The sequence below is a fragment of the Acartia tonsa genome, chromosome 6 (genome assembly GCF_053477335.1).
Source record: "Acartia tonsa isolate MP-2025a chromosome 6, ASM5347733v1, whole genome shotgun sequence".
NCBI lineage: Eukaryota > Metazoa > Arthropoda > Copepoda > Calanoida > Acartiidae > Acartia > Acartia tonsa.
Genome location: NC_137265.1, coordinates 36,160,077 through 36,176,203, shown reverse-complemented (window position 1 = coordinate 36,176,203; position 16,127 = coordinate 36,160,077). Strand labels below are relative to the sequence as shown.

General features: G+C 30.0%; 1 protein-coding gene across 1 annotated transcript in view; it reads right to left on the bottom strand.

The window, feature by feature from the left end:
• LOC145323089 (uncharacterized) overlaps nt 1-16,127 on the bottom strand; it is a 119,427-nt gene that overhangs the window by 43,969 nt on the left and 59,331 nt on the right. The window contains exon 12 of the mRNA XM_080165471.1: nt 4,320-4,467. Within this exon, the coding sequence (XP_080021597.1) occupies nt 4,320-4,467 (148 nt within the window). The remainder of the gene's footprint in view (nt 1-4,319; nt 4,468-16,127) is intronic.

Here is a 16,127-nt window from a genome sequence, read left to right as displayed (position 1 = left end):
AAATTTATGCACATCTCCAATTATGATTGGTTATTGGTGGAAAAGTTTGTACACTACAAGTTTGTATTGCCCAATCAAGATTCAATCAGTCCCCAAAGTTTAAAAGTCAACACATGAGAGAAACCACTTTGGAAGCTAGTACAATGTCCCTATACTTATATAGACAGATTACCATATATAAAAATTGATTAAAAAGAATTTTCAATTTTTAAGCAAAAAGATTAGAAACCTTATAATCTTACATAATTTAAATTTGCTAGGTTAAGATTACGAAATCTTATCTATATAACACAAGAATAGCACACCTTAAGACATGTAACATTAATTTGGTTTATGAATTAATCATTTACGCGTAGATATTTGGTAAAATTCCAAGAAATTAAGCAATTCTTCTATTTTGATATGTATGTATACCTATGTTGTATGAATAATAGGCTTATAGGGTATATTTATTTAGTTTTACTAAGAGAAAAAATTTGGGCACTTTTTTCGAATTTTGATTGGTTATTTCTCAAGTTGAGTGTTTTAACGTTTCAACCAATAATTGAAATACACAGAAGGGAAAATTTTATGTATATACATCAATTATTTAGCCATTGTCTTATCTCTTTAGATCTCTGGTTGTAACTACTATTTTCAAATGTATTTAATTAATATATCATCAATTTAATTGTAAAGTCCAATTATATGTCATAAAAATTATACGCGTATCATACCTTTTTATTTAATTGAAACTGGCATAGCGTTAGAGAGATAAATAGAAAATTTTGACAATCTCTTGAAAAGGGGACTAGGGAATGCTATACTGACAAATAATTCTAAGTAAAAATTTCCCCACTTCCCCCTTCCCTTATTTCTTTCCTTCTTACTTCCCTTCAGTTACTTCAAAAAACAAGTTTTACGCCAACAAATTATTTAATTTTCGGCAATTTCAAACTGAATTAATTGTCTGAATCACAGCCCCTGATTAAATCAAAATATAGGGTGGGGGGGGGGGGTGAAGGGGTAGGTAGACTGCTAGAGGGTGGGAAGAAGGGGATGTCCACCCCCTACATAATCATAGTCAAAAGTCGAAAAGTCTCCTTTTACTTTTTTACCTTTACACCCACTTGGTTGTTTTAGTGGGTGTATGGGTGGATACACCCCCCGCCTTCACGCCCCTGGTTACAAATTTTAAAAATAGTTAGAAAAAATTATACTAATAAATAGGACATCTGGAAAGATAAATAGATAAGACAGACAGGCCGAAAGAAAGAAAGAAAGTTCTGGGGGGAAGGGGGGGGATATCACATATGGAAAAATAAGATAATTTCCCTTATTTTAATGATGAAAATATTTAGAAATGAAAGTGAAATTATAATCTTTGTTGACATGAAATAATGTGTTTGTGCAGAGGATGCCAAATTTTCATATTTTCCAGGGATCTAAAGGGATAAAACCGAAAAATTTAAATCTCCAATTATGATATACAAAAATTTCTAATTAGATTAGTAGAATACAATTAGTGCATGCAACGTTTGGACACTCAACTTAATAAACCAACCAATCAAAATTCAATAAAAGTTGTTAAGGCAACGAATAAGAAAACTTTATTGTAAAACTTTGGGGACTAGGGTAATAAACAGCCCAATGTCTCCTCCCTCCCTGCTATTTTCTCTGTCCCTTGCTACCCCCCCCCCCTTCTTGTTAACCAGCTCATGTGTTTACAATCAAAATAAAACCAAATTTGTGTAGAAATTCAAGTCTAGACATTTTAGACTGGGAGGGAGTGGACATTGGGCTATTTATAAAACTCGTCCTTAAAGTTTTATAATAAAGTTTTCTTATTTGTTTGCCTAAAAACTTTGGGGACTTTTACTGAATGTTTCATCAAAGGAAAGAGGTAAAAAAGCCTCTTTAGTAACACAGATTAACTGTTGCAGTTTTAAATTTACATGTGGTTAACAAAATCATCCCTTCTCAAGATTAAAAAAATTGGTGGAACGGTTTGAGCACTTTCAGTTACTACCAAAAAAATTAAGTTTTAGCGAGTTAATGATAGAATGGGTTTGTAAATATTTAGATTCCAGTGTCCCTCCCTCTCTAAAGAGTGAAAAAGTAGGACTGTTATATCTTAACTTTGACTATAAAACCAAATTTGCGGTTTTTTGGTTATTTTTACTTTTCTATTTATAATGGTTGCAGTGCCAAAACTGGCAAAACTGTATATTTATCACTAATATACAATTATGAAGAAAAAATTCAATAACCAAAATATATTTTGGAAGCGATGCTATTTTGAAAGAAGGTTCTATACGTCAGTAAAGCTGGTAATAAATACTCAGTATTCTGATAATGTATGTAGGTTTTAATGATACAAAAGCAAGTAACCAGTAAAATACTGCTTCAAAAAGATAAATTAAAATTGGTTTTAAATTCAAAACTTTATTAGTTTTAGAATATGTACGGACCCTTATTTTGCCTGTAATTAAAAGCATAATCAAATTTTTAAGAAATTTACAAGGATTTTTTACAGTTTTGTCTTTTTTGGAGAGTACCCTAAAAATCTAAATATATGCTTAAAGCAACTTCTTTAACAAAAAATGAATGAAGCATGACTTTTCAAAAGGAGATAAAAAGAGAGAGAGAGAGACGAATGAAAAAAGAGAAAAATAAGGATGTATAAAGAGAGAGAGAAGACAATTTCTATTGTATTTGCTTCTCAAAATTCTGGGAAAACTTTTCATGCAAACGAAAAAAGCAACAAGAATAAAAACTTCACAAGAAAAGAAAAACAATTTTTACTTCATATTTATATTCCACTAGTAAAAACACTAGTAAGACCATATATAATTATTGCTCTAATGAGAATTTTCCTTATAGTTACAGAACACCCTCTTTGTAAAATAAATTGAAAATAATGGGGAGGGAGGAGTTCTTTTCGCTATGACTAACCACTGCGGGGTCTATATATGGGGCACCCTAACCTTTCGGCGCGACTATACTCTAAAAATAAACAATGAACATATCAATGTGTCTATTTTTCACAGAGTAGCTATAATATTTAACAAGCTAATACTAACAAGCTTTTACTTTCCAGTGATTAGGCACAGCGCATAGTAATTGATACTAATTAAAACAATATAACGGTTATATGCAACTTTTTAAAGTGCTTCAACGGTTCAAAGAAAATTGTTGAATATTTAAACCTGCATTGTTAATAAAAAATAATAATGGATTATTAATCGAAGGATCATTTGTTTAGAAAATATGCGATGCTAAATTTTCTATTTAAAATGTAAAATTATTTCAATAAATCCATTGATCCAGGATCCGATTTTATACAGGGAATATTTTGTATGTATAAGTTTTCTCGAATTTAAAAAATCAATGCGTTATATTATCCGTTGGCTTAAAAACTTTAGGATAGTATAAACTAACAGTGTCAAAACTTTTCCATCAATAATTTTGCTCTACAGAAGATTTTTTTTTATCATTTGGTATGAACATCAATTTATTGTCCATTGTCTTATCGCTTTAGATCCCTGTGGATTCGTGGAACCATACAATATATACTGCATTTAATTTTAAATTAATTTTTGCTTGTAATTATCATTTTAGAAAACATTTAAGTTACATAAAAGGATGTATAATTTATCTTAAAGGGCTTAATTTAATGCATACTTTTATTTTTCTATCATTAATCATTTAAGTTGCATTTTTCTTGTAATCCATAAAGGGAGAAATCATAAGAAAACGTACGATTTTCTTTTAAATTCTAAATTTAACTTTATTATGGTAGCTATTTTTTAGTGTTAGAGTATGAAATAAAATAGTTTTTCTTAAGATGAACAATCCCTTGTCCCTGTCTAATTCTAAATATTATTAGAATTTTAAAATGCAAATTATCACAACACATATTCTTAAATAAAGTTTTTCATTTCTTTTATCGTAAATCTGTAATCTTGATAGCTTTTATTGTAGCCATATATATAAGAAATCAATAAAAAGAATTTTAGGTTATATCTGATTCTATTATTAAAGCTTACAATGTCGATGTAAATATCAGATGTGGGTTCTTTTAAATGCAATTATCTCCACGCTAAATAGGTTCTGAGTAGCAAATCAACAAAAAAAAATCTTCCAAAATAATATGGAAATCATTTAAAAATATACAATATCTTCCGTTATTGATTATAGAACATTTTTGAAATCTGTACAAAATATAATTTGGTGATTTAGCTACCCATAGCCGAATCAGCGATACTCTTTTTGAACTCACCCCAGATTTGATGGTCTATTTACTTACTATTATTTAACTAGGTAATGTAAATGTATACCTGCATTGGTCTGTAGAACTGATCCACAATGATCCTGAGATCTCTGCCATACTTCATCTCAGTCTCAATGATCTCTGTGATGATCTCCTTGCGTTCTGACCGTCGGTTTGCACAGCCATCACATACAGACAGCGAGTCATCCAGTCGACTGAAAATAAAACACAAAATTAGCAAAATTCGGCTACAACTTCTACGTCATTGTATATACGATAATTCCAGGTTTGTTGGCCCCGAGAGCTGAAGGCTGGTGAAAACCAATTGCCATTAATTGTTTGATTTTGATTTTATTATTCGTAGAACGTTGTCCACGATGCGAAGCATGATTTTTTAGTATGGCTCAGAACCGGTTTTAATCCAGCAGATATAATAATGTTTAGATGCCATACTGGAAACGTCTTTAAAAAGTCAGCAAGAATTATAATAATTTTATTAAGTAATTTTTTTCTTTTTTGGGGTGACCTATCTCTGATTCCCTTTTAAGCTCATGAGAGATCTCATTTTCACATTTCCTCCCTTTACTCTAATAAACATTCCTAAGAACTACTTTGTTAACACAATACCAGTAGAACATAATAGTAATATTGTAGGATTTCTAATGTTATTCTATGTAATTAATAATGTTTAAAACCCGTGTTGAATTACACTTACACACTAACTCTGAATATTCAAGTATGCACAACAGATAAACCATCCACAGTGAACAATTTTCAGACATATTTAGAAAATGTAAAACTTTAAAAGAAACGTATTAGTATTATATAGTTATCTAAAAGCATACTGTTTTTATTTAATTGTAACATAAAAATATTCATTATAGTTTTCAGAGATTTTAAAGCCAAATTCTTAAGTAGATCCAAATATTTAAAATTTTCAAAGCAAGCAACCTTTTGAATGTACAAAATGTGCACCGCAAGAAGTTGTGCCTGTTTAGGCGCTAAGATATTCCCTCTATATTTAATGTAAATGTCATACATCTGATATAGAAGCAGAAAAAGTTACAATAATAATAATCAAAATAAAACTTTAAAAACTACATATATTATTCTCTAGTAAATGGGCCTGGGTAATGGGGGAAAGAATTTGAGTCACCTTGAAATGCATGTTAATTATTTGCCTAAATGAGATTCTCTTTCCTTTTCTCCAGGGAAGGAGGGAATAGGGCAATGTTAATTATTTTCTTTTCTTTTCTTCAGGAATTTAGGGGATAGGACAATGTTAATTATTTAATATTCCCTTTCCTTTTCAGAAATAAATTCCTATCTCTCGAAATTCAGAGATTGGACAATAGCAGATTAATTAATCTTCTCCTTATAAGACAGATACATTTACATACTTTTATATGAAATGTAAAATAAAAGACAATTTGCTGATTTCTTTATTCTCTGATGAATATTTATCTTTTCATCTAGCCCAGAAATTTCTTTTATGGGTTTTGTGTGTGAGATATTTTGTTCAATGTTAGGCAAAGCAACTCTGTAACTATTATAATTGTATTTCAAATTTTGGCATAAATCATTAATATTTTCATGTATAACTAGCGACTGCACCTTTAGAGGATATGGATTCAAGAAAAATTTATTTTTAGTTTTAAAAAGGAAAAGTAAAAAAAATCAAGGAGTGAGGGGTGAATGTACACATTCATTAGATAGGTATAACCCTTTTTCGGGACTTGTAAGATGCTTTACTGTAAAGGAGAACCATATCGGTCCTATTGGTTAGAGAGATCTTAACATTTAAAACGATGTTTGTTCATAACGCATTGAAATCTTTTCTTGTTGATATTTAAATAAATAAGTTTTGAAAAGATATGGAATAAATATGTAAAGATCACATATTGAAGCTCTTTATAGTGCCTATAAAAATATGACGCCATAAATACAAATGACCAATGATAGGGTGTGCCAACTTTCCACCAATGAGAGCACAGCATTTTACGAAATGCCGCGCTGTGATTGGCTGAAATTCAGCGCACTCCGATTTGGCGCATCATTGAAATAATTGAAAGATCCAGCTCAGTATACATTTTGATTGACCAATGGTAGGCCATTATGACATCATTTTCTATAAGCAATATTAAAAGCTTCTCATATATTGTGAGGTTTTAAATCTTAAAATTAAACTTTAAATGCTAAGAATAAAACTTAGGCCCACCCTTTAACTAAAAATCTTCGCCCCCACACAATTTTAAAACACACACACAAACGAACAAGAACAAAAGTTGTTTAAAAATACGTTTCCGCCCTTTAAAAGTTATTCAAACCTACAAGAGATTGTAATAATATATGCATAATACAACACAACCAGGGAAGGAGGGGACATTGGGCTGTTAGTTACACTGGACCCTAAAGTTTTAAGATGATGTTTTCTTACTCGTTGGCTCAAAAACTTTGGGGTCTTATATTGAATTTTAATTGGTTGGTTTATTAAGTTGAGTATCTAAATTTTCAACCACTTATAGTAATCTAAAGAAGGACTATCATCATTGGGGATTCACATCAATTAATCTACCATTCCCTTATCCCTTTAGATCCCTGATAATACAACACAAAACTATGTACATTCAATACAACAACATTCAAGATACATGTTTTCAAATTATTCAAAAAAATACTATTAAAAGAACATAGATAAATACTTTGAAAACAAAAGTGCAGAATTAAAAAAAAATATTTGAATACTTTAGTTGTTGTTTTTATGATAATCTATAAGTACTCTATATCCAAAAACTACTTTTGAATTGTTTTAAAAAGAATGCTTATTTTAGAGATAATTTAGACTGTCAATATTAAATAAAATATCTTGTTAAAAATTTTATCGAATTACTTGGCAAGACGTCATTTTAGTCTATTTAGGATATTGTAAATATATTTAAAAAATGCTACTGGCTTTTCTGATTAAAAATTCCTGTCCTTATTCAAACATACCTACCGCCCCCCAAAAAGCATAATTTTTATGCTTAAAATTAATTTTTGAAATAAAATTTTGGTATACCAAGGTAAAATCTTTAAATTTTTATGTAAAAGAAGAATACTGAAGATTATATTGTGTGTGTTTATATGTTTTCCCTTAAAGTGCCTTGTTAGGCATAAGGCATAAATCTACCCCCCTCCCCGGTTAAAAAAAATAAAAATTAGGGGGGGGGGGGTTAACGTTTGTTTGTTTCTTACTTTAGGTCAGGTCAGGTCTTATTGGGTACTTGGTAAACATTGTTAAACAGACAAATGAGAAAAAACTAAGAACTACCTCTATTATTTCAATTTATTAAAAAAAATATGTGATGGGGGGGGGGGGAGGGGGGGAGTGCTTGTCAGGTGTTTAGGGGGAAATTACCAAAGAAGTTAAGAAACAAGATATCTTTCTATAATCAGAACCAAGAAAACTGGCCAAGATAGGTAAAAACTGAACTACTAACAAAAAGAATTGTGTAGTATCCTTGCTATTTAAATATCAAATGTACATAATCTACTCGATTCTGTATTTTATTTTTACTGAAAGAACGAATAATTAATGATAAATCACATATGTGGGTGAACAACACTGATAACTTTTTGTGTACATTTTGTTTTAGTCTGAAGATTTTAGAATTACTGAGCCGATTGTGTTCATCATTTTAGGGAAGCTTTACATAGATCATGGGATGGTTTTTGGCTATTTTATTTTAAAGGTTAAGTGTAAAATACGTAATCTGGAATTAATATTTTTTGTTTTTATGTAGACATAATTTTCAGAAAAATAACCCCTTATAAGCAAGTCAATTAATAATATGCAATCAATTGCCAATTGTTTTGATGTAATCTACCAGACATAAACTACTTGTATCTGTATGTTTACACAAGTTACACAAATAATGTAAGAACAGCTAGTAATAACTATTGATCATCATTTAATACTTGTTCAGTTACTTTAACTATCCTGCCCATCCTTATAAACATAAGTCTTTAAAAGATACTTCAAGCTTTAATATTGTTCTTTCAAAAATGAAATAAAAATAACTACATAAAATAATATCCCAAAATGATAAAAAAATTCATCTCTTAAATAAGTCTATTTATCATATTGTACAACTTTTCTACATTGAACGGGAAGCACTTATTGAAAATTTAGAATTGTCTAATCGATTTAAATTTTAGCACGAAATTATATGTATATGAGTTAGGTACAATTCAGAAAGCTAATTGTTTAAAATTTTAAAAATATACAAAAACAGAACTTTAAACAGATTTTTTTATCAAAAAAAAGTAATGATAAAGTGTCCTTTTAAATACGTCTTATTCCTTTTCTGCCTAGCAACAGTTAGGGACTTCAATTTAACTTCTTACATTTTCCCATTTTCTTCTAATCCCTAAGTAAAAAAACCAAAGTTCTTCGATGTTTGTTTTGTTAAAAGAGGATTCATTCAAATTAGGGGGGAAGGGGAGGGGGTAAAGGAGGTGGATAGGTAGAATCATTATTCTAGTTAGCTGCGAGTATTGCTTTATTAGAGAACATGAGAATCTGGGGCAACATCCAAGTAATAATATATCAATTGCAGAATGTAGTATTCATATACCTAACTGCCTACTATACTGCGTGCTTGAAGCTGCATAGTATTAAGCTCCCTAACTGGTTACTGCAGGCGCCTAGTATTAAGTTCCCTAACTGGTTACTGTGGGCTTGAAGTTGCCTAGTATTGAGTTCCCTAACTGGTTACTGCGGGCTTGAAGTTGCCTAGTATTGAGTTCCCTAACTGGTTACTGCGAGCTTGAAGTTGCCGTATTGACAATACAAAGGTCCCTTTACAGTAATGTGTTTAGAATTTGGACATGCCATATACATCTTGGATAGGGTATGTACTCACAAAACATACAAATATTGGTATTTTCCATTTTTATAATAACAATTCTTTTTTTCTTGAAATTTAAATTAATATAATTTTTACTGTGATTTATCAGAAAAAAATGTTTAGAACTCCTAGAATAAGACGCATAAATGATCTAAGAGATAGGACAGGTTGAAAACCAAACAATCAAGTACCAAAAGTTTGTAATCCAACGAATGAAAGACCAAATATACAAAACTTTGGGGACTGGTTTAATTTGCAGTCCAATGTTTTCTACCTTCCCATAGACTCCTATGTAATTGTGATGTTGGATGTCTAGCAAGTTTTTCTTTACCTAGTACACTACGTGTTATCTCTTTAATTAATTTAGACATGAATGTGCTATTTAAACTTTAAGCTTAATTGTATTAACGCCCAACTTATAAAATACAGCATACTTAGATTTATTTTTAAACTTACTTCTAAGAAACAACAATTTAAATCAGCCATAAATTAATATTTAATATCTTGTTGTTTTGATATTTTATTATTGGGCTTAATTTATTAGCTTACTGTTATTTTTTTCAGTAATCAAAATCAAAATAAGGAACTATTGTTTTGACTTCCAGAAAGGGTTTTTTGATTACAATTCGAGGTTGAAACTTTTGGACACTCTACTTCATGAACCAAGCAATCAAAATTAAATAAAAGTCCCCAAAGTTGGGAAGTTAACAAAGAAAACCTAATTATAAAACTTTGGAGACTAGTGTAATAAACAACTCAATGTCCCCTCCCTCATCGATTTTAAAAGAATTTGGCATGTTTTTAAAGTTTTGATCTTGTTTTAATATTTTGTAATAATTCCTAGAAAGCCTTTACAAGTTTTTTTTCACTAGTCATATACAAATGGAAAACAAGGACAACTAATTCATAAAAAGCAAAGCTTATCAGATAAAAATATTACATTTTACAATTTATTTACATTACCTACCAAATAATTAATGATTTTGATTACAATAGTCCTGATTTTCATACTATAATACTTTACTGATTTATTTATATAAAAAATATGTTTATAGCTTTTTGTGAATGTATTTGCCTTTATGTAAAAAATTAAATACATGCAGGGATCTTAAGGGAAAGACAATGATAATAAACAAAAATGCCCAATTTGTGGATTAAAATTATTTGTATAAAGTTTGGACACTTCAAAATTTAGAGCCCAAATGTTTTTAAGCCAACGAATGATAAAACTTTGGGGACCAGTGTAATTTATAGACCAAAATCCCCTCTCTACTTGGTCAAATGAATTTTAAGACATGTTAAATAGAAGCCGCGCCCCCATAGAATGTTGCAAGGGTAGATAAGAATTATATCTTCCTGTATTAAGCCACATAGAATAAAGATTGTGCAATCATTTCCACATAAATACATAAATCATAACATAAAACCATCCGAATTACATAATATTAACATGGATAATTGATGTACTTACATCCCCAATGATATTTCACAAAATTACCCCTTTTGTAGATTAGAATAAGTGATTTAAACGTTTGGAAACTCAACTTAAAAAAACCAACCAATCAAAATTCCATAAATGTCCCCAAAGTTGTTAAGCCAACGAATAAGAAAACATTAATATAAAACTATGGGGACTAGTGTAATAAACATCCCAATGTCCCTTCCCTCCCTGATTGTGATTATAAACCATCCTTTTTATTGCTATTGTGTATTTTGCTAAAATGAAACACTATACAGATGAGATAAAATTCGGAAGTGAATACACACCCTAGAATATAGCTACATGATCTTTCAAAAACCTTTTCAAAGCATTTTCAACTCATTTTCATGACTACATATTTAAAGCAACTATACCTTCTTCTTTGGGAGGGAGGGAACAATGGCGGCTGAACCAATATACAACCCTTTCTTCCCTCTAATATTATCAGCTATCAAAGGCATAACTTTAAACATAGCAATTGGGGAGATATAAATTTGTAAGCATTGTCTTATCCATTTATTTCTAAATTCATGTACATTATGAATGAGTACTCAAAAAAGTTATATAATTCATGAGTTTATTCATTTTTAAAACTGCTTAAACATAAATCTTTTACGTTGTTTTTATTTAATAAGTTTAATCAAAGCTCTAAGCCCATGCGGGGTACCTTACTCTAGCGGGTATGCACCCTAAATGAAAGCTTAACCGCAAAACAATAACTGAACAAACTTAACCTTATTCATATAATAGTTATTTATTGCATCGCATTATAAACAGCTTTCAGCGGATATTTATATAAAAAAATATAAGATTAAAACCATATTTGATAGCCCCAAATGGCCGAAGGCCTGGGGTAACAAAACTGGTATTAATTTTATAATTTCTGTATTAATATTCGTGGAAAAATGTCTGTAATAGGATGCTATTCATGATTCTCCAGTCTGACTGAGAATCAGTTCTTATCCAGCGGATATTGATTGCTTTCGAAGCCATACTGGAATATCTATTTTATATGTCTTACAAAATTTTAACGTCTCTATTTACTATCATGATGTTTTACATATTATTCTGAAACTACTGGTCATTGAGGAGCTTTACTACAAATAATTGTAAAAAAAAGCTGTGTATAAAAGTTTTCAAATGCCAAGTAAGATGTCAGAAAAACAACTATGTAGTTCCTGAAGTATAAACATAGACATGTCTACAAAACACAGAGATAGCACAATGAAATACAAATTTATACTTACTCTATGCATAATCAGTTCATTTAAAAAAAAAAGGGGGGGATTTCTTTTTCATTATCCTTCTATTCCCAAGAGATTTGTAAAACTGGCCAAAAAGTAGATTCAAACATAAGCAGGAAATAAAAAGAATTATCAATTTTAGGTTAAATACTGAAGAGGTTGGTTGTGGGTTTCTTTTTATCAATTATCACTAGAACAGTTGGACTGATAAATCTACAGTAAAGCTATATATTGGTCCTGTGATATTTTGTGCCTGTTGCATTTTGTCCACCGCCAAAATGATGGCACATTTTGAATACTGTTAAAAATGTTTACATTATCAGTTACAGCTTTCTATAGTTTAAAAATTACTTGATGGACCTGTAAAATTTGGTGATAAATAGTTTTTGTTGAGGTGCTGTATCCATGTCAGTTTTCAAAGTCAAAGGTCGAGGAGTTATTTGAATTAAAAGGTATCTAATTGTTGTTTGTATGACGAGGGCTAAAATTAAGAAGGAAACGCTGAAGTTTAAGTAAAAGGTGTTGTTTCTATTCAGGCATCAAGGAATTTAGAAATTGTCTTTTTTTAAGAATTTTAAAAAGTCAATTTTGCAAATACAAAAAAAAAACAGAATCTTTTTTTAAAAGGGTAACTTTAAACATTGACATGGAATATTTAGGGTCAGCTGAATTTGAGTTTCCGATTGTGTACATAGTTTCCTCATCCTATCTCAATATTTACTGCTAGCAAAAAAAAGCTTAAAACTTCCAAAAAAATCTAAATTTGAAAAATTATAATTTTTAAAGTATAATGTATAATTTTTTTTATACATTAAATCGCATTTCTCTGAAAGTAGCTGAAAATAGGTTTTGCAATTTTTATCTGCTGTACAACTTCGGAAATTAGGGAAGAAATAGGCAATCAATTTTTAATTTATCATATTTAGGGATGAGTTATTCTATAAATCCTGCTACTTTAAAATTCAAATCAATGTTACTAGTTACTAATTACAGCTTCTGTAGATTAAAATTATTGGTTGAAAAGTTTGATCACTTCTGATTTTTACATACCAAGATTTAACATAATCTTCTAAAGTTCATATGCCAATGAATGAGGGAACATTTTCAATAAACTTTAAGAATGAGTATTATTTATAATCCAGTTTCCCCTCCCTCCTGGATAACACTTAATCAAAACCATCACTTTTGAAATATCATTTACTAAACCCTTGTTTCCTGTAAATGATCACATTGCCTTGTCATTGAGTTGGTCGTGAGTTTATTTCCCTTGTTCACTGGCTCCTGATCAGAGGTTTAAACAGATTATACCCCACCATACAGTTTAAATATGCTTAGTTTTCTTATAAAGAGAAGCTCCTCTGTACAGGTCCAAAGTTTTACAAAGACGTTATGTTGTTTGTTGTAATAAAAGATTGTGCTCAAATTCAGGAAGGGAGAGGACATCGAGCTGTTTATTACATTAGTCCCCAAAGTCTTATAAAAACGTTTTGGTTGCTTTCACTCAATATTTGTAATCTGCAGAAGAGGTGTATCATCATTGGGAATGTACATCATTTTATCGGCCATTGTATTATCCCTTTATTATATCCATGGACAAATTTGCTCGCATTCCAAGTTTGCTTTGTATTGAAATAAAGACAGGGACAGGGGTAGGGCACAAGAAGAATTTTATTGTCTTTTGAATTTGATATTAAGGGCAAAATACAATTCTGTGATTAACAAGGGAATATTAGCAGGAATCTAAAGGGATAAGACAATGGCCAATAAATTGATTTACATCCACAACGATGATACACAAAATTACCCCTGTTGTAGATTACAATTAGTGGTTAAAATGTTTAGACACTAAACTTAATGAATCAATCAATTAAAATTCAATAAAAGTCCCCAAAAATTGTTAAGAAAACGAATAATAAAATATTAATAATAAAATACATATATAATAAACAGTCCAATGTCCCCTCCCTCCATGGAATTTTAGTCATTAAAAATAAATGCTAAGTAAAACTGGCGGAAATGTTGGAGGTGAAATAATTTTTTCAGTTGCAATATCCTTATCCCTTAAATGAAGGCAGTGCCTTTGTCTTTTGTACAAGTAAAAATTTACCATTCATCGTTGCAGAATTAGCACAATATGCAGGGATGTGGGAATATTGGACTTTAAATTTATATTGGTTTCCAAAGTTTTAAAAGCACGATCTTTCATTTGTTAATCCCAAAATTTTGTTTCTAATCTTGATTGGTTGATGAAAAGTAGCAGTTTACAATAAAAGCGGTAATTTTGTTTATCATAATATGGGTTGTACAACAATTTATCGTCCATTGTCTTATCCCTTAAAATCCCTGGAAAATAAGTTATCTTAAATCGTGGACAGGAACAATGAAATCCACAAGTAGTCAATCAATCACATTTTTAAAACAATTAATGGTACTTAATTTGCTAAATATATGAAGCATATACTTTTTCCCGTAAGTAACATATTTTAATTTTGATGTTATTAATTGATATTGAAAAAAAATTTCAAAATGCATATGCATAAAACCAAATAATACCTTTTTTTCAATATTGAAATTTAAAAAAAAAAAAATAGTTTTCTTCGAGTGCCATATCCTCCCATATAAGGAGAAATAAAGTGACATTTGAATAGAAACCCTTATTATGATTTTAATGAAAATACAATCAACTCTGAGAAATGGTGAAAGCTAAATTTTTGGTGTAATCCTTTAAGTAAGGTCTACATTTTGTAGCCCACCCAGTTTTAAAAAATTGGTACCCAAACACCTTGTTATAAAACTTTGGGAACTTGGATTAAATCTTGATCAAACTAGAAGTGTCCAAACTTTTCCAGCAATAATATTGATTTACATAAGGTAAAAGTATGATCTTTCATATTTGTATGTGTTCGTCAAATTTTCGTCAATTTTCTTTTCCATGTAAAGTAATTGAATTTCGTGACGGACATACGGACAAGCTCTACTTGCATAAAAACTAGTCCTCAATTTTGTTAATAGGAAAATGTATGAGATTTAAATCTGCAGAAAGCATTACTCGGGCCTATATGACTGCATTATGAATACCATCAAAATCAATGACTAGTAAAATATGGCAGGTGTTCCCTCCAGTCAGCAAATATATAATTTTAGCAAAACGAGTGTGTGAAAAGAGACAGAAAAGTAACCAAGCCAGACTAAAAATGTAAACTTATGTAAAAGGGAAAATCAATGTCATCTATACAATTCAAAATGATAATCTTTAAAAAAGAATTTAGTTCACATTTTTTTGTAAACATTTTATATTACATCTTTTTGCATGAATGGGATAAAAATGGATTGTGCTCAAAATAATTGAAAAAAAACATTGGATAAAAACATTTTTGTGAGTCAAAGAAGACCATTAAAAATTGAAATGGAATGAGGTTTATTGAGTCTCGCTAAACAGTGTACCGATTGAGTTTTATTTTATTTAAGATTAAGTATAAGGCTCCCCTTCGAATACAGCGCCTTTATATGCAAGGGGTTCAGCCACTTATGACAAGATTAATGCTATTTTTTCTTAAGAATTCCTATTTGTGTTTTTATTAATACTTACATTTATGTATTATATTCTGATGACTTTGAATAATGTTGCTACCTCATGTAATACAAGTATTACTATAATTATAAAAGCTTTCATTTCATAATTCCAACCGTTACACACCAGGAAGGAAGGGGTCAATGGACTGTTTATTACACTAGTCCTTCAAAGTTTGATAATAACGTTTTCTTATTCGTTAGGGACTTTTAAGAAATTTTGATAAATTGGTTCTATAAGTTGAGTGTCAAAATGTTTCAATGACTAATTTTAATCTACAAAAGAGGAAATAAAAATCTGTATATAATCATTGGAGATGTACATAGATTTATCGGCCATTATCTTATCCTCTTAAATCCTTGGTTACGCATTTCTTACAAGAATGAATTCTATTCAAAGAATTATGACCCAAAAATATAGAACTTAAATTATGTAATTTTTATAAGATTTTAAACCAAATAAAACATCACAGGGAACTTCAAGGATATGGAGTACATCCCAAATTATTATAAACAAAACCGCCCCCTTCTGTTACAATTATTGGTTGAAATGTTTGGACACTCAAAAATCAAATTTCTTTAAAAGTATCCAAAGTTTTTTAATCGACGAATGAGATAATATAAGTATAAACTTGGGGTAGGTAACAGTGTCCCCTTCCTTCCCATTTTTCCCTGCTAAAAAAATAATAGTT